The sequence below is a fragment of the Uranotaenia lowii genome, chromosome 2 (assembly GCF_029784155.1).
Source record: "Uranotaenia lowii strain MFRU-FL chromosome 2, ASM2978415v1, whole genome shotgun sequence".
Taxonomy (NCBI): Eukaryota; Metazoa; Arthropoda; class Insecta; order Diptera; family Culicidae; genus Uranotaenia; species Uranotaenia lowii.
Window position 1 is genome coordinate 52,614,095 of NC_073692.1, and position 24,915 is coordinate 52,639,009.

Genomic DNA, 24,915 nt, shown 5'->3' on the forward strand with positions numbered 1-24,915 from the left:
GCGTCTAAGGGTTTTTGTTTTCTGTTTCATTGAAAAGTGAAACAGACTATAACTAGCCAACTTGATCACACTTTACAAACCAGACAGTGTTTCACGTTAATTCTATCCCATATAGACGCTCCTTCCGATCCAGCTGGCACTTTCATTCTTTCCTACAGCAGTTCTCAAATTCAAAATAAATATTTTTATGTTTTTTTTTTCATATTGTAATTTTAACTTAAGTTTAGTTCACTATCGATTATACCTTTAAATGTAACCTGAAATAGTGAAACCTCTAAAACCATTTTTTTTATTGGATGATGTATTTTTTATGCTTGTCTTATGAAACTTTCAAAAGATATTTTTAAATGAAGAAGGTAAATTTGTATTTGTCGAAATTTTAGCTGAACTTTAAGGACAAGCAAAACTAAGTTTAGATTGTTAACAGCAACATAACAACAAAAAATTTTTTTAATTTTTTTTTTTTCAATTCAGTGTTTGGGCAACCCTGACACACCCATTAGTGTTAATCCGAGTGATATGCTACCGTTGTAGAAAGAGATAGAAAATTCCATTCGCTTTCAGCATAACTGTCTAATTTTTGAAAGAAAGGCACGAAACATTTCACACTTTGAAATATTTCGATAATATAGTATATGTTCCATACAATCTTGTGTACAAGTCAACATACACGAAAAGTCTTTGTTTAAGTTGACAGTTATTACAAACTAACAATCTCAAATAATGATACATCAATATGAATAAGAAAATAGAAAACTGTAATGTTGAAGTAATAGGGTTGATGTAAATGATTTTTGTAAATCTAATGGGCAACTAAACAATGCAATATTTTACGTCATTTATCAATATTATTACATCGAACAATAAACCATGCTAAAAAGTTCGTCAAAAATAACTTCGGTATATGACTAGATGAACATTACAAAATTGCAAAGATAGATTAAAAACAAAACATAATATTACAAGTATTTACGTGAAATTTAAACAAGTTGATCTTTTCAAGCTCATTGCTGTTGGGTTGCATACAGGCATTTTAAATTGCAGTGCGTGTTCGTATAAATCCCCTTTGAATCAAAGTTCAAATTTCATATAACTAATCATTTATTGTAGGATATCACAGTTTAATGGCACTATAATACAAGATATTTTAATTTTTTGTGTTTGACTTTTCAATTTTTTGACAGCATGCTTAAAGTATATGAGAAAACAACACGGGAAGTTAGAGTGTTTTTTTTAGTTATAGTTATCGCATGGATGGTCGCGGATAATCTGCACCCCGTGAAATGCGTGGCACTCAACAGGTTTGCTGAATCTTTTTTTTTTCTCAAATCTAATATTTTATTTCAGCTGTGCACCAGAAATACAATCGACAACGAATCGTGTAATGCCCAGTCGTCATTTATATATCCACATGTAATCGTTTAATGTTGATATTGCATATTTTCAAATTTCGAACAGCTTTTTTCTTTCAATATTTTTTTTAAATTTTGCTTTCAGTTTCCTCCACGTCATTCACTAGTGTTGTTGAGAGTATTCTTTATATATTTGAAATGGTATTATGAACAAAATAATCTATTCTAACATGTATAGGTTTTAAAGTCCATTCGGTATCGAATTTTGTAATAAGGCGAATGCGCCAACATTACTGTTTCGAGACAAACGCGTACAAAGTTTTACCCTTCATTTCATGAATTTTTATTTTTAGTTAAAAATCATTTAAAACAATTGCAAATGCTGTCAACGTCAAAAAAAAATACAAAACGATTCATCACTTTTTTCATACATTTATTTATTTATTTTTTTTTTTCATGCGGCAGCTTTATGAGAAATCACACGGCCCTTTTGAGGCCAAAATTACTCACCGCGGGGGAAAGCTAGGTAAATGAAATGGGCAGGATTGGGAGGAGACCGCAATACAACGGGCGGATTAAGAATGTGTCTCATTTAAACGACGGTTGCTCTCTGACAAGTCAAACCCTGGCGAACCAGGACTGGGCTTGCCAATGAGCCGTATTGCGAGCGAGGGTATTTTATATCAGTTGTATAATGTGTAAATGTGTAACACTGTGTCATGTGAAGTGAGCAACAAATAGTAGCTTTGGTTTGGTTTGTTTGCTGGATTCGTCGTGATATTAAGTAGTATTGTGTTGTCTGAAGTGAGCAACAAATAGTAGCCTTTGTAGGGCTGAGTTTTGTTGTCACAGTGAGTAATATTGTGTCATGTGAAATGAGCAATGTTTGAATTTTTTTGTCACAGTGAGTAGTATTGTGTCATGTGAAGTGAGCAACAAATAGTAGCCTTTGTAGGGCTGACGTTTGTTGTCACAATGAAAAGTATTATATCGTGTGAAGTGAGCAACAAATAGTAGCCTTTGTAGCGCTGAGTTTTGTTGTCACGGTGTGTCATGTGAAGTGAGCAACAAATAGTAGCCTTTATAGGGCCGAGTTTTGTTGTCACAGTGAGTAGTATTGTGTCATGTGAAGTGAGCAACAAATGGTAGCCTTTGTTGGGCTGAGGTTTGTTGTCACAGTGAATAGTGTTATGTTGGGCCCTACCTGTCACCTAACCTTACTCGATTCAAAAACTTTGAGCCCATGATAGTTTTCTCTTGAGATTAGCATAGATTGGCGTATAAAAATATTAACAAATGAGTAAGTCTTTAGAGATTCAAAACAAATGCGTGGCTACTCTGTAATAATATTTACAACTGGGATACCATAAAACAGAATCTCCATTAAAAGGTGTTTATCACTGCAGCAATTGCAAAAAAATCTACGTCAAACGAACAATAGAATAATTGATAAATGACCAAACAAGACCATACTACTAATGACAATGCTGTTCCTCTAAAGCCTCATCGCTAACTCTGAACATCTTCTCAGAGCAACTTGCCTCAATCTGTTTCGGTTGAAAGAAATAACACTCCTATTTTTAATTCCCAATATTATCTTCCTGGACTGCCTTTATATTATTGTTTTTCAAAATCGTAACATCTTTCTTCGACTACCTTAATTGAATTTCAAGTCTAACCGAACAATAGACTAATCTACCAAAAAGCGTTGAAACGAGAAAGAATTATTGTTAACAGGAACAGGAAAGCCTCTAGTTCTTGTAAAATGCTTGATTTAAGAATAAGCCTTCGAAATTCATAAACCGCAAATGCACACTTACTAGAGCATTGGGGAGGCGAATACTACTACCTTTACCTTGCCTTGTAACACATTGAACAGTTATTAACCCGTGACCCATTACAGTCTAGGATACGGGAACACCTCTGAATCTACAGAATACCGGAGGTCCTTTGTACCAAAGGGGTATAAGTGCATAAAAACTAATTCCGAGAAAACACGCTTTTAAGTTTTTGTTTTTGGTCACTTTCCAAATATTTTTCGATTCTGTTTATTTTTTAAACAAACGTAAAAGCATTTATATGAAATTCAAAAAATCAACAAAAATCACTAAATATAGTTTTAAAGTTCAAAAATCGTTTGGCATTACTAACTCAAAATCGATCAGTTTGTCACGTATACCCCATTGCTTCTAAGGGCCTCATATGCATTTATAACTATATTCATCAAATTTTGACTGATAAAAATATGTTATCCTTAATCTTATTATTATATTCCATATGATTATATTCCCTATTATTATTATATTTATCATAATATAAACAATCATATAAAGTGGGTAAGGCGCATCATGGTATGATTCTCCTGTTTATTGACTATTTTGATTTTCAGCTGCAGGAAAATAGATAAGCATGTGAACATCAATATTTCATATATTCTTCTCTTTTTCTTACATTTGACCAAATCGAACTTTACCAATGATATTTGCTTTTCAGTTTCATTAGTTTTTTTCCTCAAGGGTTTTAAAAGGATTTCTGCGGTTTGTTTTCTTCAACGTGATTCCAAACTTATACATTGTCTTTATTTATTTGGCGTGAAATTTTTCAGGGGATTTGAACACTATTGCTCATTTAATCAAAGGTGGATACAGTACATACATAAATACAAATGTTTTATTAATCATGGTTTTATTCCAGCAATATATGACAACTATTTTCCAGTTTCCAACTCTTCTTACCATTATTCAATTTTTAAAAAAAAATTTTTTGTCCATATTATTTATCTTTATCTATAACATAATAGTAATTACAATTGAAATCATAAACTAAATACATGTCCATCTTTTATTGGACGTATTAGGGTGCTAAGTTCATATAATTTGGCAATTATATTTACAGGGTTGCTAGCGATTTTTCGTTTTTAAATTCCAAAGTTTTTCCCGGTTTTTGCACGGTATTTTCCCGGTTATAAATGATGATTTTCCCATTCAATATACTCGTTTTTTTAATATAAATCATGGTGATAAAAAAATTTATTGTAAAGGGCCTCAAATTTATAACAATTATACCCCAAAACTTGTTAGCCGGGTAGAAATAATGAATACTTTGGCGTCTTTTAACACGCAGTCTTTTCGTATCAAATTAATAGGTTGTCAATATTGTTGTTTTTTTTTAAACGAATCTAACAAAATTTACATCTATTCGTTGTTTTGCTCCATAATTTCAATAGTTGAAAAAAATCGAGATCAATTGATATTGAAACTATAATGTAGCATTTTTCAGCCACTGTGAAATTTTCTAAAATTTTTATAGAGTTCTAGAAAAAAAGTATAGTTTACAAAGAAATATTAAAAAAATACATCGAAACATAATATCAAATCAGCTTGTCAACTTGAATGGAGATTTGTCTTTCAAAACTTAAAAGATTGCAGGAAAATATTTAGTTATTTTCTGGATGCAGTTATACTTTTTATGCAAATCCAAAGACATGTTTTAGATAAAATTGTTTTTTTTTTTTCGATACAAAACAATGAATAACTTTAGTAGTGCCCTAGTGATTTGACTAAAGATTCGTAAAAATATAGAAAACCGTGTATAAGACAGGGCCTGATTTCAATCGTTTGAATGTAAGATATTATTCTGTATCAGGTAAAGACCTATGACCTTAGATATTGACAGGAGTTCTTTTCGATACAATTTTTACATAAGACATATAAACGAGAAAAAATGTTCAGTCTTTTGGACTCTCACTTATCCAGGTTCAACTGTAGTTAGTTTTATCGATAATAGTTCAATTATTTAATTTATAACATTGGAGTTATGCTTGTGAGTGTAAGCACACTTGGGGAGATCTCAAATTGCCCCGCAATTTGTTGAATGTAATAAACGAAAATGAGCGTTTTTGAGATAAATCTATATCAAGACTGTCAAAAATTATTCATAAATTTAGAAACAATTTTGAAAATATTTTTGAAATTCCGTGAAAAAATCTCAAGCATGACAATTTTTCCGGTGAGGTGCCGAAATTCCCGGTTTTTTCCCGGTTTCCCGGTGACGAGATGAAATTCCAAAGTTTTTCCCGGTATTCCCGGTTTTCCCGGTTCGCTAGCAACCCTGTATTTATGAAGTTCCTGGATATGTCAACAATAAAAGATGGAAAGACTAATCATAATTACATGACCCATTTGGTCATGCGGCTATGATTGGGCGGGGCTTATTGGCAATGAAAGTAGCCTCGGGATGTGCAGTTGCCATTCTGAAATGGGTTGCTGGAATTTCAATAGAGCTAACACCACCAGCACCCGCGATTGAACAATTTTAATCAAACGGATTAATATTGGCTCTTTTGCATAACATACCTGCCAGCTCAGGGGGTCGTTGGATGGATTATACATACATACATACATACATACTTACGAACTGAGCCACGCATACCGATTCTTATCAATACATTTATTTGAAGTGACCGATTAATCGTTTCAAAAGCTCTTGAGATCCAGAAATACAGAACTGTGTAGCTATTTTGATTTTCAAATTACGAAGTACCAAATTAACTACAGATTCTATTAAATGTTGCTTGAAGAATTCAGGTACTGATGGTAAAGTGTCGTTAATAAAACTTAAAAAAAAAATTCAGGTACTCGGCAATTGTTTTTTTTTATTTAATAAAGCTTAAGAAACAGTTTTTTTTTTCAATGCTATTTCTAGCACTTTAAATTGATATTTTTTATCGAAGTTATCGTCATACGAATAAACGATGTTAATTTTGATGAAATTCGATTTTTAACAGTCAAATCAGAACTTATTAAAACTGAAGTTGCAAATGATGTGCATTAACCTAGGATAAATTTGGACAATCTTTACAGAGCTCGAGCATCCGGGCCTGACCGGGATTGTCTCGAAATTTTTAATGAATATTTAGGCAATCCCTGATTAATGCAGGCAATCTGAAATAGCTTTATTCTAGGTACTTACCCTCCGGCGAAGAGATGAATGAATGTTTCCCGATCGCGCTGCGACATAACTTGCCTCGATTGTTCCGATTTATTTATGATACCCCGTTTAACCGTGTAAAACTTTTTCCAACAAACCCGTACTAATACACACTTGCGAGGCCAACTTTTTAACCTGTTTTCGATTCACTTCCACACCAACCGATTGTACCCACTTCAGTGTTTATGTGCGTATATTTTTCCGAAATTTTATGATCCTTTTTACGGGAAATTTTTACGACTTCGTTTCGTCCTTGCACAGCAGACTGTTTACTTTTGGTACGCTAAAGCCACTCGAAATCACGGTTTTCACGATTCCCGTGAAAACTTCTAACCGAGAGCTTCCGAAATTTCGTTCCCCACGACCAACCGAGGGCGAAGCACTAGCGCTCCACTCCCGCTGCGAGAGCAGCTCTCTTCACGGTGATGTAATCGTTATCAATCAGCTCTTCGGTAATTACAAATTCCGTAAAAATATCAACCCAATCTATTACCAGCCGGGGATATTCCCTTCCCACAAATCTACCGCTTTTTCTTCGCTAAACCGATGTATTTTCCTATTTCGCAATCCAGTCACAAAATGAGTGAGGTTAAGTAGCGCTAAGTGCACTGGGTGCAGATTGAAACTGAAACTAGTTCCGATCCGTGTTCAGCAATTTATTTGAAAATCCTTCTCGCTGGCGGCGACGACGCAGGACACCCACTGATAGCGCACTGTTTACTTATTGCACAACTAGGCATCAATCAGTGTCTTTTTATATCACTGTTTTTTTTTCTACTATCACTTAGGTAGGGTAAATTTTTGTTTTGGAAAATCACTTCACGTTCACAGAACTCGTACGGAAAACGTTTGCGTCTAGATTGGTTGATGGTCGGTCGAAGACTGAACTTTTTCACGAATGCGAACGAGAAAAACACGAACTCGATTTTGCTTTCTGGTCAGCCAGTGAAACCAGATTTATTGGAAACCTTAAAAACTCTTCGGAATGGCAAATTGATTATTATTGCGATTAAAATCCGGTATTTATTACAAACATTAAAGTTTTTCAAGCATTGATAATTTTAAAGAATTCTTTTATTAAGATTAATTGCTTGTTGGATCATAACTCACTCATAAGAAGTATTAATTTAGCCAAGCGATAACAATTATTAACATTAATATAAAGTAAAAATTAAAAGTATATAGAGTAGAATGTTTTGTTATTATTGTTTAAAATATGCTTCAAAAGTTATGTATGTTCAAAAAATTTAATATTCCTTAAAAACATAAAAGTTACCTAATAAGTCTGTAAATCTGATATCCCTGTTTCTAACGCAAGAAAAAAATATTATAGAGCTTTTTTTCAAGACAGTCCAGTTTTGAGAAGCCTACACTGAAAGAAATCAAACTGCAATCATGCTTTTTCGATTTTACTATGAGTTGAAGGCCACGCCGTTGTATTTCTCTTATAATTAATCAATATCATGAACCAATTATTTGCGAGAAGCAAATTTATCAATGCGTACTTTTTAATTTTGGAAAAATTAAGAGGAAGGTTTCTGTTTTCGTATTTTAAGTTTCCACGTGCAGACTTGTCATCGATTATACTACACGCTAACTTTTGGCTACCCCTTAAAGGCGTAAAATTGACCCGTTATTGAGAACCTCCACGATCTGTCAAATAAAGGGTCATTTTATCGGATTAATATTACCCCTTATTTCAAAAAGCTCGACTCCCTTCATAAGGGGTAATAGTCTCATACGTTATCTAGTTCAAAGCGTTATTGGTCCAGTAAATATTGTAATGATGAGAGAGATTATGGTAAGTATTTTACTTTACATTTCAATTATAGTTAGGAAAATATAAATAAAATATCGATTATTTTCGTTACAGATCGTCTTGGAACCAGAAGATGTAGGACTCCATGGAAAATTTTCAAAAGAAGGCACGAATACGATGCGATTCCCAGTCACTCTTGTCGTGTAAGTTTTTTCTCACATTATTAAAGAATTTCCAATTAAATAGAAGTTTTATTTTTTCCAGCTTTCATCATGCCCCAGATGACCCAAACAAGAAAAGTCGAAGTCGAAGGAACTATCGAACGGGTTATGACTAGTGATTATGGTAATTTAGTGCATGTTAAAATAAATCGTGTGATATATATGAAATTGTTTTAGTTTATTTTGAATTGTTGTCCATGCATATTTCATTTTTGCCAGAAGCACCTGCTCCAACGAATGCAAGCGTTTGAAATAAGGGGTAATAATCACCCGCTGCAACCATTTGAAATAAGGGGTAATTTTCATCCGCTACAAGCGTTATCAGGTTGAGTACCCCTTAAAGGGTAAAGCGACTTTATCCGTAAAAAGGAGTTCTCCCAGTCTTATCGAATAACGGGTCAAAAGTATTCGTTAAGGGGTAGCCAAAAGTTAGCGTGTAAGTAAATCGCTGCAATTCTGATCAGAGGGTCTTAATCTGAATCCAATTAGGATTTAAAATTGTTTATGGACATTGTCGGAAGATGTGTGAAAAATATGGAAAAATGTACACGTTTTCCCTTAATGTACACGCATCATTTCTAATTGTTGTTTTTATAGCTATTTATTTGAAACGGCTCATACCTTTAAGCTTTAAGGAGCCACACTCGTTTTTTTTTACAATTGATTACTTAAGTTTAGCACTTTTTTTTTATAGAAGAGAAGAAGATAGAAAGGGAAATATAAAAATAAAAAAGAACTACAGTCGGAGGTCGATAGCTTTTAGGAAAAGGTAAATTTCGAATATGTACACGCAGAGAAAACTAGGCTTTTGAAACAAAACAAAAATGATTTTGTTTCAAAACATTCATTTTTTTGAATCTAACTCCTGTTTTATTTGAACCAAAAACTTTTGTTTTTGATTCAAAAAAATATTTTTTGAAACAAATAATCAATTATTTGAACTAAATATTTTTGGATTTTGAATTTAAGCAAATACTTTGATTCTAAATAAATGTTAATTGAGCTTATTTCTTTTAAAACAAAGTCAACTTTTTTTGAACCAAAGGAAAATATTTTTAACTTGAAGAAATGATTCCTTTAAATAAAAACTCCAGCCTTTGATTCAAAAGATATTTTGATTTGCCTTGCAAGAAGAATACAAAACCGAAAAATCGAATCAAGTTTGGCCGGTCGTGTGAAAATGTAGGTCAGAGTTAGATATATTAAAAGGGTTGTACCTCTGTCCGCGGTTTTCACATCAGCGGTATAGTGTTTGGCGGTATGCTATTTTGGCGGTTTACCATTTGGCAAAAGGACCTAAACCGCGGCATGACAATTGGCGGTTTGGTCGATTTGGCGGTTTACCATTTGGCAAATAGTCTTGTTTGGCGGTTTTATATTTTGCGATATGAGTCTTTCCGCGGTTTGTCTTTTTGGCGATATACAACATTTCGCGGTAAGATATTTGAAATATATACTGAGCAAATGTTGTACACAAATCTTTTTTCTGGTTTCGAGACGTAATGCGTACAAACATAATTCTAGTTCGAACGCGCAGCGTGAGGAGGCGGCCTCTTGGTTTTGATCTACGTTTCTGAGACGGTCCCGTTTTTCCTAGGTTTACTGAAAACCTAGGAAGGCCCCGTGTTTCTAGGTTTACCCAAAGCTAGGGACAATCCCCTAGCCCGGTCCGCAACGCGAAGCGTAAGGACCATACTTCACCCTAGTTCGAACGCGCAGCGTGAGGAGGCGGCCTCTTAGTTTTGAACTACGTTTCTGAGTCGGCCCCGTTTTTCCTAGGTTTACTGAAAACCTAGGAAGGCCCCGTGTTTCTAGGTTTACCCAAAGCTAGGGACAATCCTCGTAAGGAAATCCTCGTAATTATGATCCATCTATCCGGACTTTTGAACATTTGAAACAGACCGCGAAGTGACTCAGTTGCCAACTATCCATACCGCCAAATAGTCTTACTCGCAAATTGGGAGACCGCGTAATGTTACAAACCGCTGAAAGGCAAACCGCCAAAAGGGCCATATGCCAAATGAGAAACCGCCAAGTGTTACAAACCGCCAAATGATAAACCGCCAAACAGGTTCATACGCGAAATGTCATACCGCCAAAACGAATACCGCGAAATGGTTTACCGCGAGCTGTGATACAATCTATTAAAAGGATTCAGGATGAAGTATGGTAAGTATGTTAATTAAAGAGTGAATATCGAAGATTTTCTATAAGTGATTGCGTTTTTACAGAACCAGAGCCAAAGGATGGTTTCCCTGGATGCCTCAACCGAGATGAAAGCTGCGCACGATGACACCGCTCCAAATCCAGCGGGCAGGTCGACAAAAATTTAGACCGGATCGATTTTAGTGAACTAGTTTGTGGCCAAGTCTTTCATCTGTTGTAAATAAAAATTAATTTAACATATAAATTTCTTTCTTTTTATTTTTTGAAATTCCTAATAGGAATTTCAAAACAACAGGAAATATGTCCTCCAATTGGAATAAATGGAAAATGGTTCATGGTATCATCAAAGTTCAATGAACCAATCTTTTTAAATCTAAATCTAAATTACATTGTGGCGAACGAAAACAACTTTGTATCAAATGAAACAGTTTTTTGGTTCAAAGTATTAAGATTTTGATTCAAAGATTTTTCAAAAGAAAAATTCTTTGAAACAAAGGAAAATGCTTTTGAACCAAAAGAATTTTTATTTGTCCCAAAACCAAAGGAAAAAATCCTTTGTTTTTGCGGCACTTTCCTTTGAAATAAAAAACCTTTTCGCTGCGTGTAGTCCAAGTCTAACACAGCTAGCGTCTCTCACTGGAACGTTAGGTGGTTTCCCTTGGGCACTAAGGGAGTGTTTCTAATGGTTAAAAATAATTTTTCAAAAGAAAAATTATGAAATGAAGGATTAAGGCGATTAATTACTAAAAAAAAAAATAAAAAATATGATTTAGGTGCTTCAGTTTTTCTAAAAATGTTGTTTTTAAACGTTTTTGTAAGGGTCAATAAATCACTTTCCATTGTTGGTCATATCATGATTTTAAAGATGCCATGGTTTGAATCATGCTTTGAATGCTGTACTTAAAAGTGGAACTGGGGGTTTCGTAATACAGTCAAAAACATCTTAATGGCTTGCGGAATTGTGAATCGTTTTTTTCAATTCCTTTATTTAAAAACGTCTTAAATTTGTTTAACCCTTTTTAGAAATATTAAAAATCGAACTTAATCGAAACAGTAATTTAAAAATTTGAAAAACTCAAATATCAGGGATGGAAAACGATTTTTTTAAGGACTTTCGGAATTTTAGGGATATCGAAACATAACAGTGAAAAACAAATTCTAGGTGGTGGGTGTGATACCTTTATTTCGTTACACATGAATCTACTTTTTTGTTGTTTTTGTAATGAACGGCGTTTTTAAGTTATCGGAACCAAGGTACTCCGAATTCGACCAGGACAGTAAGAACCCTATCGAAGAAAAAATATTTACTTATTTCGATGAAGATTATACAATAGTTCTTAACAAAAGTCCAGGTCGAAATTGTAGAATCCTTTTCCTTTACATGATTTAAATCGTTCATAATCATCTTTGTTTTGTCGGAGAGAAAGTAACATAAATTTATTCAATAAGAAAACAAAACAATATTTACCAATGTACACTTATATAGACTGAATTCCTTAGGAAAGAAGATTTGGGACCTTCTTTTTGCAAGAAGCCGAAAAAGCACACACGACTAAGTTTATCAGCTTTTGCTAAGAATATTATACACTAGTTGTTGGATGTCTATTACTAGATTGTGGAATTTGGAATGGCCATTTTCGGTGTGAAAATTTATCTGTGTTTTAAGACTGTTGCTGATCCCTGGCAACAATCCTTTGACTCCTCAAGATGATGTTGAAAATACTTTCTGCTGGAAATTATAAATTGCTATAGATGGTTTTCAAGAGATGCATATGAGTCATCATACCTGCTTGTGCTGATAATGCATTGATCGTACTAGTTGGAAATTATTTACTCCTTGTCTCCCATCTTGACTTTGGAAGTCATGTAAATGCCCACAATCAAACCGAATAGACCGATGGCTGATCCGAAGATTTCTACGATCAGAATCTTGACGAACAGGGCTGAATTGGCAGCATCAGCCAAAGCTGCTCCGGAACCAACAATTCCAACGGCAATACCGCAGAACAGGTTCACCAATCCGACGGCCAATCCGGCTCCAAACATTACATAACCGGAGAACCAGTTGTTGTTCCGGATGTTCTCGTTGGCTACGATAGTGGACCAGGAGAAGTTTTCCAACATACCAGACAACACGATAGCAGTGATCAATCCGTAGATGGCGACGGCTTCGCAGAAGATGACGGAGATCAAGTTCTTGGTCTTGATACGGGGAGCCTTGACACCTCCTCCGACGATGCTGACTCCGGTGGTATGAATTCCCATGGCCGCTCCAACCACAGACAAAGCCACAGCAAATCCGATTCCCAGCGTCGCCCACATGTACGGAGACGTTTCCTCTAGGAACCAGCCGACACTGACCCGCTCGCCCTTGCCCGTAAGGACATGGTACAGGATCAGCACTGTTGACACTGAGACCAGTGAGCCAGCGAAGGTGTAACCGAGTGTGTAACGCATCTGTTTCCGGTCAAATACCGTGGAAAACGGAGTAAATATGTAACAGATGGTGGCAAACGATGAAAATTCAGGTTTTCTACCTCTAAACTTACCTTTTTACGGATTTTCCAAAGTTTTTCTCTCAGCTACACACAGTCAGTCAGTCACTTGATCTCCTGATGTCATATGACCCTCTTTTCGCGATACGCCTGAGAAATGGCGATGACATTTCGATGAGATTTTGACGTTTGTTTACACCCATTTTCGTTTTTTGCTCGATTTTTGTCTCAGTTTGATCGATTTTATAGCAAAACACTGCTACTGAAGAAAGTTCAAAATAAGAGTTTGGAATACCCAAGAAAAAAATACGCAATGAGTTGTAAGCAACAGCTTCGTTCAATGGTTTGTAAAAATCGGTTTCAACTGGTTTCTATCAACTGGAAGATGTTTCAACGATCCAATGGTTTGGTCGAAACTAGTCAGGTCGTTGTTCAATGGAGCAAGTAGAAATTAGTCGAAACCAATCCAGTTCGGCAGAAGGATTCGTTTCGACCTGGTATAAATCGGTCGAAGTCAATTGGAAAAAGACAGGTGATCAACTGACAATCCATTTCTACTTGTTTTGACCCGTTTCGACTAGGTTTCATTGACAAGACTTAACATTTCTCACGCACACTTGTGCGTGTGTACGGATAGGAACAGAAAAATACATCCAACGAATTCAGTGCAAAAAACAGGCAGCATCAGATGCACCACAATCTTTTCGAAATTGGTTTGTCCTAAGGCCAGAAGGCTTCTTGATACTTCATCGTACTGTTTTAATCGAATTCTGATGTCATGCTGAAGCAACTAGCAACGCAACCTGCAACGCAACGTTCACACGACAAACCAGCTCTCATTTGATCTCCATGGAAAAAGCGCAGACCTGTCATACTGGTCGCTTTGTAAAGCGCGACCAATCTGATGCCAGTGTGTTTTGTAGCGCGACTAGTAGGAAATCCAATGGGAATATTGTTTTTTCTCGATTTGAAGCAGTGATTCCGGGTTTTAAGCACAATAGTACGAATATCTGTCCGAAATTGTGATAATAAACTAAAAAATATCTTAATCGGTGAGAAAATTTTCATGAATTCTTAGTTCCGGCAAAAAAAACAAGAAATTTGTCGGTTCAAATTTCGGCATTCTTGCAATCCGGGTCGTGATTTGATGAGTTTTTGATGGCTCCCGAAAGAAAGGAGACGATTCAAAGCATTATCAGATGTAGAGAAGTGATGATTTGTAGGGAATTTCAAAGCAACATGTCGCGCCAGCATGACATACCAATGCGTTGCAACGCTTTCTTATTGGAACGTTGCGTTGTGTTGCGTTGCTAGTTGCTTCAGCATGACATCAGCCTTATTCTATAATTTAAAAATCGCGATCGGGTTAAGGACCGTTCAAATACCACGTAACGCGATTTCCGATAATTTTCGACCCCCTCTCCCACTTCGTAACACATTCTTATTAGAATTTCTATCCGAAATTCACAAAGCGTAAACTGCTATACTCGCCAACTAAACGCGTTTCGTAATATTTGATGGATCTCTTAAATTTCTGATTTATTTTAGTTCGACAACGGTCCTCAAAGTAGTAGCAAACTTTTTTATCGATTGCAAAATAGATTTGTAAATTTGATTTATGTTTTAGGGGCTGTTCACTAATTACGTAAGCACATAGGGGGGGTGGAGGGGTTTCACATTTCCTTACGATCTCTTACTAGGGGGGTAGGGGGGGTTTCCAAAAATCTTACGTAAGAAATGTTACATTAAAAATTAATCATAGCCACAGCCATACGAAACTATATTACTCAGGTTTTATTTTACTCTTTACCTATTTGTTGGTAAATTTTGATGTTATGCTATTTATCTTTGAGTGAATTTGATTAATAAAACAATTGCAAGTTCTATAAAATTCATAGAGAACCAATTTAAACGAACATGCCATCAAAAATACTAAATCACATTTTTAAAAAAAGATCGTCGCTTTTCGCTTTCCATCATAAAAATCTTTTTAATTGAGAAATTTATAGAAACAAAAAGGAAAATGGCGCGTTGTGACACCACGATTTGAATCCATCATATTTCGAAAATGTCTTCATCCAGAAAAAAATCTTTAAAAATTCATATGGCGCGCTTTAAATAATGCATTTCTAGACAGTTTTTTCAGTGTTAGACACGACCAACTCTAAATTTTACAAAAGAATAACCAAAAAATCCTAAAACTATATCGCTTACTGCTGAATAAGTCTGAGTTTTTAGGTAAGTTGACAACTTGATTGTCGTTAAACATTTTTGCCCCATCTCTAGTAGTACAGAATGATTTTTTTTAAAGATTTTTAAGATTTTCAGGTAAAAAACACCTTGTGCTAACCTGATCTCTCTTTTTGAAATTGGAGTTCAGATTTTGTATTGTTTATTCGATTGTGGAAATTTATTGAAAATTATTGCTACTCCAAACATGCTACGTCTTGAATGATGTTTTCTTTAATCGTTTATGATATTTCACCTGTTGTTTTGTATAGATTGTGCTTTTCAAATACAGTTTTTTTACTTTACTTAAGAAGAGTGCTTTGCTTTGAAGCATGTATGTAACATTTTTAATATTTTCAAGCTATTTTTGAAAATAAGGTGTAAATTTCTCAAAGAATAAAAAACGTAAGATCTTACCAGGGGGGAAGGGGGGGTTTTGAAAAATCTTACTTTTTCTTACCAGGGGGGGAGGGAGGGTTGAAAATTTCCAAAATCGTGCTTACGTAATTAGTGAACGGCCCCTTACCACTTGGCCCGCTATGTGATAAAAGTTAAGCCAAAATTGTAGTTTAAAAAAAATAGTTCGAAAACAGGACCGTGTGCTATAAATCGATGAAATGTGCCCAATAATGACGTCATATTCAAATTTCTTATTAGAAAAAACTCAGAACAAAACATTGAAATCTTATTTTTTTTCGCGAAAAGGTGTTTGAATTTTCAAGTTTTTCAATTTACCTAATATTTCTGTGTTTTTCCATAAATTTTCTCCAAAAAACGCAGCTCATGGCAGAATCAAGCTTCTGCTATGAAGCTAGCTCGGAGTTGACGCTTTTCGATATCGTTTGGGAAGATGTCCTGTTCGCTAAACTCCTTCCCCTGCTTTCCCTGAAGGATTTATTCAATCTGCGCTGTTGCTCCCGTCTGAGCAAACATTTGGTAAACAACTACCTGCGTCGGATTAAGGAGGTCAATTTGTCCGGGAATAACAGTCATAACATTGATAAGGCATTTGCCGTTTTGGCTCGTAAATGCCGAAACGTTCGAGTAGTAAATCTGGCGAAATGCAGCTGGTTGCGCGATAAGGCATTGTGTAAATTTCTCAAATCTAATGCCCGCATCAGCCGGATAAACCTCAGCGAATGTACGGGCATTACGGCGGCTTCGCTGCAACCGATTATCATCGAATGCAAAGAACTAGTGGTTCTGAAGCTGGCTCGCTGCAGTTGGCTTACGATTGGAGCCATGGAAGCTCTCACACTGCATCAGTCCAACATCCGGGAGCTGGATATATCTCATTGCTTGGCCCTGAGCGAAAGGAGCATTACCGTGTTTTTGCTCAATTGTCGGCGATTGAGAACGTTGTCGCTGGCATATATTCCTGCGGTATCTGACACGGTGCTGCTGATGGTGGCCAAATATTCGAAAGAGATCCGGCACCTGAACATCGTCGGCTGCCAGATGGCTTCGGACCGGGGAGTGGGGTAACTACATAGTTCAATAGTTCAATGATTTGCAGTAATGTATCTCTAATTTTATTTTGTCTTCTTTCAGAGCACTTTCCCTTTACTGTTCGGTCCTGGAATCGCTGATGGTACGAGATTGTCCCTTCATAACGGAGCGAAGCTTGGCACTGTTACGAGAAAAGGTTTTCATAGATCGACCTCGACAGTTTCAGCAGCATCTTAACCTAGCACCAAATGTGGCAGGTGGTGCCGGATTTCCGCGACTATTTTTGCAAGTGTAATGAATATCGTTCCTACGAAGATAACTAATATAGAAGGATCCTTCCGATGCAGAACTAAAACAGGGTTTGAAAAGCTGAAACATTTTAATTAGAAGATGGCTTAGGTTGAGTCAAACTTTTCATTGATGTTTGTATGTGTATTAAATGATTCTCTAAAAATAACTTATTCTATGTATGTTATAAGTTGATATTGCTAGATAAAACTATTAAAAAAAGTCAGTAAGTAGTGATTAGAAATAAACTTATCTATAAAATGCCCAACAAATAAATAAAGATTTTATGTTATAAAATGTGTATTGTTTATGCTTCCTGTTCTATTGATATTTTCCAGAAGTGTTTGGTGGACAATTTTTGACGAACAAGATGAATTGAATGCTTATTCAAGTACAATTTTTTTTCGAATATGGTTGTGTTTAGATTACTGATCTCGATCTTTGAACACTGTTTCTAACGAGCATAAAACAATTTAATAAATTATAAAATTTAACAATTCATAGCCATCAGACTGATATGAACAAAATGAAATACATTCAAATCGCTATTTGAAAGAATATGTTGAGTCAACATTGTTGACTTAAATCTTATAACTCAATAGATTTATACCTAATTAATTTTGACACTAGCTTTTGTTCGAGAGATTCGATATCCGAAATTGAAGATTACTCATCAAAATGTATAAGCAATCTTCTCCGAACCCAAATTTGAGTTTTATCATTTTACAGTGTACTATGTTCGTGTTTTCGTTTTCATTCAAAAATAAATCGAAAACCACGTGAAAGACGATCCAAACATTCTTGTTTTCTGTTAATTTCGAAAAACCTGTAAATTTTGTGATAAAGTTCTTCCAATTAAACATATTTACTCTAAAAACTTCCTTTTTTCAGTAACCGGCTTGCAAAACGGCTTCGAGATGAGTGAGTTCATCGAAAAACGTCGGGAGCAATCGATACGGGAGTATGAATTCATGAAACAGCTGAAGCTGTTTACCGAAACGGAAATTCAGGCCATCAAAAATAAGCGGTTTCAGCACGAGCACAAGGTGGAACGGAGGGCCAAAGAGTTGGCTGACTTCATAAGCTATATTGTTTATGAAAATGATGTACTGGCCATGTTGGAGGAACGTCGGCGGAAGTTGGGTGTGAAGGATGGAAGGCACAGCTTGGAACGGAGCATTCAGAATCGTATTAAGGCTCTGTATAAACGAGCGTTGGACCGGTTTTCGGATGAGTATCGTTTGTGGACTCACTATTTGCAGCACTGTGAACGCGTTGGATTTCTGTCTGAAGGTTCAAGGACGCTGGACCGGATGCTAAATTTTCACGGTGATAAACCGAAGGCTTGGACTAGCGCGGCAAATTGGGAATATCGACAGAATGGGAGCTTGGATAGGGCCAGGCATTTTTCGTTGCGTGGAATTCAAAGACATCCGACATGTCGAGAGCTTTATCTGAATTATCTGGAAATCCAGCTGAAGGAGATTGAGAAAATTGCAAGCTCCATTGAGGGAGATGTTGAAGAGCAACTTGAACAGGAAGGTTCTGAACTATACAAGGCTTTTCGCAATCTGGAATTGGTGTATGAAAACTATTCCAAGAAAGATAAAGATTTAGATTTTTTCATTGAACTACTGAACTTACTGAAACACATGAAGGTGGCGAATAAATTTGGAATCAGTGTCCTTCAGTCTATGAAAGACAGCCATGCTTCGAATGAAAGAATGTGGCAGGCATTGGCTCAACTGGCATTGGAAGGATCGTACCTTTTACATGGTGAGTCTAAAGATATTTCTATCAAGGAACAGCTGGAATTATGCGTACAAGTTTATGAGACATCTGTTGAAACGTTACCAACTAAGTCCATGTGGTCTTATTACATTGATAAAATGATGGATATTAACCAAGATATGACATCGCTGCAGAAGTTTCGTCGAAAAGCTTTGGGTAACGCTTTTCGAAATGCATTTGCCACCGGGTTTCTCGAAGAGGACAAATACGTTCAATATCTGAAACTTTTAATCAACACAGATAACCCACAGAACGAACAGATAAACGACGTTCTATCCAAAGCATTGAGCTCATATCCGCGCTCAACTAAACTTTATACGCTCAATCTGAATTACCTTATCAGAAAAGATGCACCGCTAGAAGAAATTGAACAAGTTTTTGATACTTGTCTTCAGAAATGCTCCGACGATTTGTTGTCCATTTGGATAATAAAATTCCAATATTTCCACACTCGCACGGATTTACCGGAAAAACTTCTCCAAACGTTCCGTGAAGCTATCCAGCAAACCGCGCAAATCTCACACCACTTTCAGCCAATGTTTTTGGAATTCTTGGCGCTGACCGAAGGCATCGATGCAGCCCGCAAGGAATACCAAAACATGCAGCGGAACTGTCAACCCTGTCTAGACCTTCACCGAAAAATGGCGTACCTTGAATCGATTCAGGCTCAACCATCAAACCAGCGCTGGAGAAATTGTCATGAAAATGCCACTCAACTGTTCGGTCAAAGTAACCCCGAAGTGTGGCTTGATTTTCTTCGCTTCGAGCGAGAAAGGGATCCGAAAAAGGTTCCTGCCCTTTTTGAACGCGCCAAATCCAAACTGGACGGAGAACTACTGGCCGATTTTGTTACGAAGTATGAGTTGGAGAGACTAGGGTAATGTTATGGAACCTTCGGAATGTTTAGACACAGATTCATGATTATTACTTTTTTTAAAGAAATAAATTCAAAAAATAACAACACTTACTAGTTCAAAAGTTTAACCCCGCCAGATCGTCGTCTTCTCCATCGTCCAACATGTTTTGGAAAGAATCAGTCTCTTCGGTTGTTTTTTCCGCTTTCTTCTCGGTCACAGCAACGTTCAGTACAAAACTGTCCAGAGTTCCGCTGCTCGGTTGTTTCGTCAAGTATGGCTCGATATTTCCCGCCGAGCATGGCGCATCCACGCAGGTTGAATCGGAAAAGTTCTCATTACAAAGTCCGGCCTTGTTTAGGATATTCTGTTTCTTTTGCAACATGGTCCAGATAACATCGTCGGCTGTGCCCTTGGCCAGCAAATAACGAACGATGACGGCACCTTCCTGGCCGATACGATGTGCACGGCTTTCCGCCTGAGCAAGAGTCTGAGAGGATTGAAAAAATATTAACAAATAATTTTTAATGATGATGTAAGTCGAAGCTCCTCAACTCACACTAGGATTCCAGTCCAACTCAGCGAAAACTACTAACTGTGCTGCGGTCAGGGTTATTCCTGCATTACAAGCTTTCAGAGATAGCACTGCAGCGCGACACGAATCTGTCGTTTGAAATCGATCCACATATTGCTGGAGAAGGTTATAAAATGTTCACGTGTTTGTAATTGCTGTTGTAAAAAAAGACATCTTACCGTTCGATGATCCGACCGAGTGGTTCCGTCTATCCGAATGTGATCGACCTTTTTCTTTCTCAGCTGTTGACAAATCGAATCCAACATTTTAATGTGATGAGCAAATATCAGAAACTTTTGACCCTCCTTCAGAATTTGACTCACGTAGGCGCTGAAATTGAAAAAAAAAGTTTATCCTCTCTATTCGATTTGAGAAATTGATCATCTCATGGAAACATACCAAACAGCGGGTGCCTTTGCCTCAGCCGTAACGTTGTAGTACTTAAACAGGATTTCCTCCCGGGCCAAACCTTTGCTTCGCGAATAATCCGCCGCATAAGTGCTGAGATTTTCTTCGGTTTCCGGGTTCATATTCAGAAGGGACGAATCGAGTACAACGGTTTCCCGGCTTTTTTCCGCCAGTTGACTGAGAACGTCCTGTTTGGTGCGCCGAATCATAAACTTTGCGGCCAGCAGCAGATTAAGCTCGTTCAGATTTGACTGACCAGTTGAATCCCAACCGAAATTGGTCTGTTTTCCGGCACAATATCTGGTGCTGTACTCTTTGAAGTGGAAAAATTGTTTGTCCAGCATTTGTAGTTGCGTAAACAGTTCGGCCGGCCTGGACAGTGCCGGTGTTCCGGATAGAAGTATGACACGTTTGGCTTTTTCTGCTATATCGAGCGCCACGTTTGTACATTTCGCTTTGAAGTTTTTCAATGTATGCGATTCGTCCAAAATGACGAAGCCGAATCCATGTTCTAAAAGTTTTTTGGCACACTTTTCCATCAACGAATAGCTGGTAATAAGAATCCTAGCATCACCAATGTAATCTTGCCCACTCTGTAAGGTCACAATATTGTGCACTGGCACGTATTTAAGCAACTGTCGAATTTTGGCAGCCCAAGTGTCTCGGGTAGTCGCTGTAGTGCAAACGAGAAGCGGCCAGTTTTCTTTGTAGAAATCCGCCACTGCAATGGCTTGGTAGGTCTTACCCAGACCCATTTCGTCAGCTATCAGAGCATGCCCTCCTTTGTCTATCGCAAAGCAGACACCTTCTTTCTGAAACTCTAGCAGACTTTCTACCAGAGTCGGTTCGATGCAATCTAGCGGAGCTCGACTCGGTCGCGGTCGAGGATTTCCATTGAACAGGTTCAATACAAACGAGGGGATCGGACCGATTGTGGCGTTTGGTTTCAGGCTATTAATTCTTTCCTGTACCAGCGTGTAATCTTTTATGCTGAATGTCCAGAGTTTGCTAGTTGGATCTGAAAAAAATAAATATTATAAAAATGTTAAAAACCAAGGCATCTCGCTAACCAGGGTTATCTCACCGTACTGTTTGGAGGGAATGGATTTGAAGACCTCAATGATCTTTTCGCTAAAGCCATTTGGGGTGACAACAAAGCGCGTTTCCGAAATTAATTCACAGGTACAGGAAACGGTTTTCACGAAAACCGGGGCCAGTTTCCCCGGTGTTCCCTGTTGTTGTTGGCTCTTACCATTGTACTGATAAGGGGCCGCTTGCGTACGAGCTTGATGAAAGGTGGATTTAATTTTTGGAACCGTCGTCCCATTGGTGACAATTTGTTTGAAATTAGGTTTCTGCTGTGCATCGGGGGCTTTGCTGCTGTTCCCATAGAAGGATGCGGTACTATGAACGACAGCAGCTTGCTGTTTCGGGGGAAGGCTGAAGGTGGGTTTGTTTGTGCTGCTGCTGTTGTTGTTGTTGTTTAAAGCATTTTTCCGAGCATTAAGCCTTTCTATTGCGATTCGGCGCTTTTCTGCAATTTCTTCTGCCGTGCAGGACATTGGCAACAACAAACTTATTCACTTAAAACTCAATTTTTCGAACAGAAACTTGATACAAAATAATAGACCGTGATATTCAAAACCTTCAGAACAAAACATCTGATTCTGTGGCGCGAAAAATGTCACATACGGAGATGAAAATAGACAAATACAATGTGACGTCATAATCGACCGGTTTTAGATCTTTTAGACGTGAAAGTGAGCAAGTGTGCGTAAGAAATATTAGGGAAATAAAAGAAAATTTTGCAATAAACTTCTGGAGACGTAAACATTTCTTTGAGTGTATGGGTTCTCAAAAAGGTCACTCACGGAACTCATTTTCAAAAATTGAATAATTCTGGCATCGCTGCTTCAACGAGGAAATATTTCAATAGTTTAAGTTCGAATCGTCTTAAATCACGAACTAGGCGTAAAGTGGGTGGGTGACGTGCCTTTGCTGCATCAAAACATAGGAACGCAATTATACGTGCTTGTTTTATAAGTTTTTGACCTAAAAAACCTTTAAAAATTTAAAAACCAAGTGCAATCATGGGAGACCAAATCGAGGACGATGAGGTGCAGGAGATCCTCAAAACGGGCACCGATCTGCGCCAATATTCGGCCCAAATCGAGAAGGAATTCAAAGAGGTGGAAAATAGATCCATCGAAGACTACATCAAGGAAAGCCAAAATATTGCCAACTTGCACAACCAGATTGGAAGTACCTCCCAGATTCTGGAACGGATGGAATCAATGCTAATGGATATACAGGGTGCGCTAAATAATATAAGCACCGAGATCACGACGCTGCAAAAGAAATCCGTTTCGATGTCGGTGCAGCTGACCAACAGGCAATCGGTGCGTGCTCAGCTGTCCCAGTTCATCGAGGATATGGCCGTCCCGGAGGAGATGATATCGTAAGTTTTTAGTAAAAAAAAATTAGTTTATTTTTCATATTTTAATTTTTGTTTTCAGAACAATAATGGACACACCTGTTACGGAGAAAGATTTTCTCAATCATCTGAACGAGTTGAATCACAAACTAAACCTGATGAAGGAGCTTAACTTTAAGGAGTCTAAATCGTCCCAGGATGTGAACGATGTTCTGCAAAAGTTGAAAATCAAAGCCATGACCAAGCTGCGGGTCTATCTGATGGAACAAATCTATAAATTTCGCAAACCGATGACGAATTACCAGATTCCACAAAACGCTATGCTGAAGTTTAAGTTTTTCTTCGAATTCATTCTCTCGAACGAGCGTACCGTGGCCATGGAAATTTGTAACGAGTACGTTGATACGATGAGCAAGATCTACTACAGTTATTTCAAGAGTTACTCCACTCGGTTGGCGGCTTTGAAGTTTGAGGAAGCCGTTTCCAAGGATGATCTGATGGGTTTGGAGGATACAGTTACGAGAAGTATTTTCTCCAAGACGAGTTCCCTGAAGAACAAGAGTACGGTGTTCTCGATTGGGGATCGGGGTGATGTTCTGAACCAACAACTGGAAGCACCGATCATTGTTCCTCATGCGCAGCAGAAAATCCGATACCCATTCGAGGCGTTATTTCGCTCGGAGCAGTACGCTCTGGTGGATAACGCTTGCCGCGAGTATCTATTTGTGACGGAGTTTTTCATCGTTAGGGGCCCGCAGGCACAGGATTTGTTCAACCAGATAATGGGAAAAACGATGATTATGCTTATTGTAAGTTTGATCACTTATTACCTAAGAAGCGTTGTTCAAAGTGTTTCTCTATTTTTTTAGAAAAATTTGGAAACTTACGTTCAGGATTGTTTCGATACCATTGCCCTGTTTCTGTGCATCCAGCTTTGTCTAAGATACCAACTTATGTGTCACAAACGATGCGTTCCTGCTTTGGATAAGTAATTAAAAATAACGAAATGTGGAATGAATTATCTTCTAACTGTTCATATATGTTTGTCAGATATTGGGACAATTTACAGGCTGTGATTTGGCCCCGCTTTGAGTTGGTTTTTCGCATGAACATACAGAGCATTCAGGAGTGTGATCCAACTAAATTTCCAAAAGAAACTGGACCTCATTATGTGAGCTTGCAATCATCTAGCATAGTTCATATTTGCAATTTTTTGTAACTCAATACATCTATTTCAGATAACTCGTCGATACGCCGAATTTTCCGCTGCCATCGTTGGTATATCGGAAAATTTTCCAAACGAGTTAGTTTCCCATCTACTTCTAGAGCTCCAGGAAGAAGTCAAATGTTTTATGTTACGCATGGCCGCCATTTTCACCACCCGCAAGGAACAGTTGATTTATCTGATCAACAATTACGATTTGGTGCTCGGGGTGTTGATGGAGCGAACCCGAGACAACTCGAAGGAAGCAGAAGCATTCCGGGAACTGTTGAGCACCCGAAGTTCCGAGTATGTGGAAGAAATTCTGGCACCCCATTTGGGAGGAATAATTCAGTACATGAAAGATTGCGAGCAAATGCTAGAGAAGGAGCAAACAGACGAATTCAAACGGCAGGAAAGAAGATCGCTACAATTGGTTGCAAGTTTTTCGGCAAACTGGAAGAAATCTCTGGAGGAATTGAACCGCGAGGTGTTTTTATCATTCCCATCGCTAGTCACCGGGTCCCAGCTTTTGCAGCTCGCTTTGGCCCAACTAGTGCAGTATTATCATAAATTCTACAAGCTGCTCACGCCAGGTGCTCGAGCCCAGCTAGTTAACATCCACGTGATTATGATAGAAATCAAGAAATATAAAAGTAATTACTAGGTATTAGTGCTTAAATGAATTTTCTTTCCGTTCCATTA

At 37.4% G+C, this 24,915-nt stretch overlaps 6 protein-coding genes and 1 long non-coding RNA gene across 14 annotated transcripts in view; 4 read left to right on the top strand and 3 right to left on the bottom strand.

Annotated features, from left to right (window-relative positions):
• The window catches only part of LOC129749200 (mitochondrial carrier protein Rim2-like), a 44,009-nt gene extending 36,785 nt beyond the window's left edge, over positions 1-7,224 (bottom strand). For all 7 annotated transcript variants that reach the window (XR_008737956.1, XR_008737955.1, XR_008737952.1 and 4 more), the window contains exon 1: positions 6,324-7,224. Coding sequence is in view for 1 of the 7 variants with exons in the window: in XM_055744126.1 (XP_055600101.1) it covers positions 6,324-6,370 (47 nt within the window). In the remaining 6 variants the exon portion in view is untranslated. The remainder of the gene's footprint in view (positions 1-6,323) is intronic.
• A 769-nt stretch (positions 7,225-7,993) lies between these two features.
• LOC129744529 (uncharacterized) lies at positions 7,994-8,651 on the top strand. The gene is made up of 3 exons (XR_008736935.1): positions 7,994-8,142; positions 8,215-8,303; positions 8,365-8,651. It is a non-coding gene; the product is annotated as an uncharacterized LOC129744529 (long non-coding RNA).
• Positions 8,652-11,643: 2,992 nt separating this feature from the next.
• Positions 11,644-13,145, bottom strand: LOC129746170 (V-type proton ATPase 21 kDa proteolipid subunit c''-like). Of its 2 annotated transcripts, none has more exons than XM_055739698.1 (3): positions 13,037-13,145; positions 12,274-12,944; positions 11,644-12,213 (listed from the first exon to the last, which is right to left on the bottom strand). In XM_055739698.1, exon 2 carries the CDS (start codon positions 12,942-12,944, stop codon positions 12,318-12,320), a length of 627 nt encoding a protein of 208 aa, XP_055595673.1. In that variant the 5' UTR covers positions 13,037-13,145; the 3' UTR covers positions 11,644-12,213; positions 12,274-12,317. The 2 variants fall into 2 exon arrangements, with proteins under 2 accessions (XP_055595673.1, XP_055595674.1); XM_055739699.1 differs by having other exon boundaries at positions 11,644-12,216.
• A 2,735-nt stretch (positions 13,146-15,880) lies between these two features.
• Positions 15,881-17,232, top strand: LOC129747499 (F-box/LRR-repeat protein 15-like). The gene is made up of 2 exons (XM_055741752.1): positions 15,881-16,692; positions 16,763-17,232. The coding sequence occupies exons 1-2, from the start codon at positions 15,995-15,997 to the stop codon at positions 16,953-16,955; spliced, it is 891 nt and encodes a 296-aa protein (XP_055597727.1). The 5' UTR covers positions 15,881-15,994; the 3' UTR covers positions 16,956-17,232.
• A 418-nt stretch (positions 17,233-17,650) lies between these two features.
• On the top strand, positions 17,651-19,720 carry LOC129744666 (U3 small nucleolar RNA-associated protein 6 homolog). The gene is made up of 2 exons (XM_055737301.1): positions 17,651-17,776; positions 17,840-19,720. Exon 2 carries the CDS (start codon positions 17,866-17,868, stop codon positions 19,618-19,620), a length of 1,755 nt encoding a protein of 584 aa, XP_055593276.1. The 5' UTR covers positions 17,651-17,776; positions 17,840-17,865; the 3' UTR covers positions 19,621-19,720.
• On the bottom strand, positions 19,661-22,245 carry LOC129744665 (SWI/SNF-related matrix-associated actin-dependent regulator of chromatin subfamily A-like protein 1). The gene is made up of 5 exons (XM_055737300.1): positions 21,660-22,245; positions 20,567-21,593; positions 20,347-20,497; positions 20,153-20,284; positions 19,661-20,083 (listed from the first exon to the last, which is right to left on the bottom strand). The coding sequence occupies exons 1-5, from the start codon at positions 22,135-22,137 to the stop codon at positions 19,712-19,714; spliced, it is 2,160 nt and encodes a 719-aa protein (XP_055593275.1). The 5' UTR covers positions 22,138-22,245; the 3' UTR covers positions 19,661-19,711.
• Positions 22,246-22,565: 320 nt separating this feature from the next.
• On the top strand, positions 22,566-24,880 carry LOC129747827 (vacuolar protein sorting-associated protein 52 homolog). Its single transcript, XM_055742187.1, has 5 exons — positions 22,566-23,033; positions 23,092-23,818; positions 23,879-23,997; positions 24,060-24,180; positions 24,248-24,880. Exons 1-5 carry the CDS (start codon positions 22,666-22,668, stop codon positions 24,875-24,877), a joined length of 1,965 nt encoding a protein of 654 aa, XP_055598162.1. The 5' UTR covers positions 22,566-22,665; the 3' UTR covers positions 24,878-24,880.
• The last annotated feature ends 35 nt before the right edge of the window (positions 24,881-24,915 follow it).

Bases quoted from the DNA above. Each gene is read 5' to 3' on its own strand.
- LOC129746170 (XM_055739698.1), bottom strand. From the start codon at position 12,944: ATGCGTTACACACTCGGTTACACCTTCGCTGGCTCACTGGTCTCAGTG.
- LOC129747499 (XM_055741752.1), top strand. From the start codon at position 15,995: ATGGCAGAATCAAGCTTCTGCTATGAAGCTAGCTCGGAGTTGACGCTT. The intron at 16,693-16,762 runs GTAACTACATAG...GTCTTCTTTCAG, and splicing joins GCTTCGGACCGGGGAGTGGG to AGCACTTTCCCTTTACTGTT.
- LOC129744666 (XM_055737301.1), top strand. From the start codon at position 17,866: ATGAGTGAGTTCATCGAAAAACGTCGGGAGCAATCGATACGGGAGTAT.
- LOC129744665 (XM_055737300.1), bottom strand. From the start codon at position 22,137: ATGTCCTGCACGGCAGAAGAAATTGCAGAAAAGCGCCGAATCGCAATA. The intron at 20,285-20,346 runs GTAAGATGTCTT...AACCTTCTCCAG, and splicing joins CTCGGTCGGATCATCGAACG to CAATATGTGGATCGATTTCA. The intron at 20,084-20,152 runs GTGAGTTGAGGA...CAATCCTCTCAG, and splicing joins AGTTGGACTGGAATCCTAGT to ACTCTTGCTCAGGCGGAAAG.
- LOC129747827 (XM_055742187.1), top strand. From the start codon at position 22,666: ATGGGAGACCAAATCGAGGACGATGAGGTGCAGGAGATCCTCAAAACG. The intron at 23,034-23,091 runs GTAAGTTTTTAG...TTTTGTTTTCAG, and splicing joins GTCCCGGAGGAGATGATATC to AACAATAATGGACACACCTG. The intron at 24,181-24,247 runs GTGAGCTTGCAA...CATCTATTTCAG, and splicing joins AAGAAACTGGACCTCATTAT to ATAACTCGTCGATACGCCGA.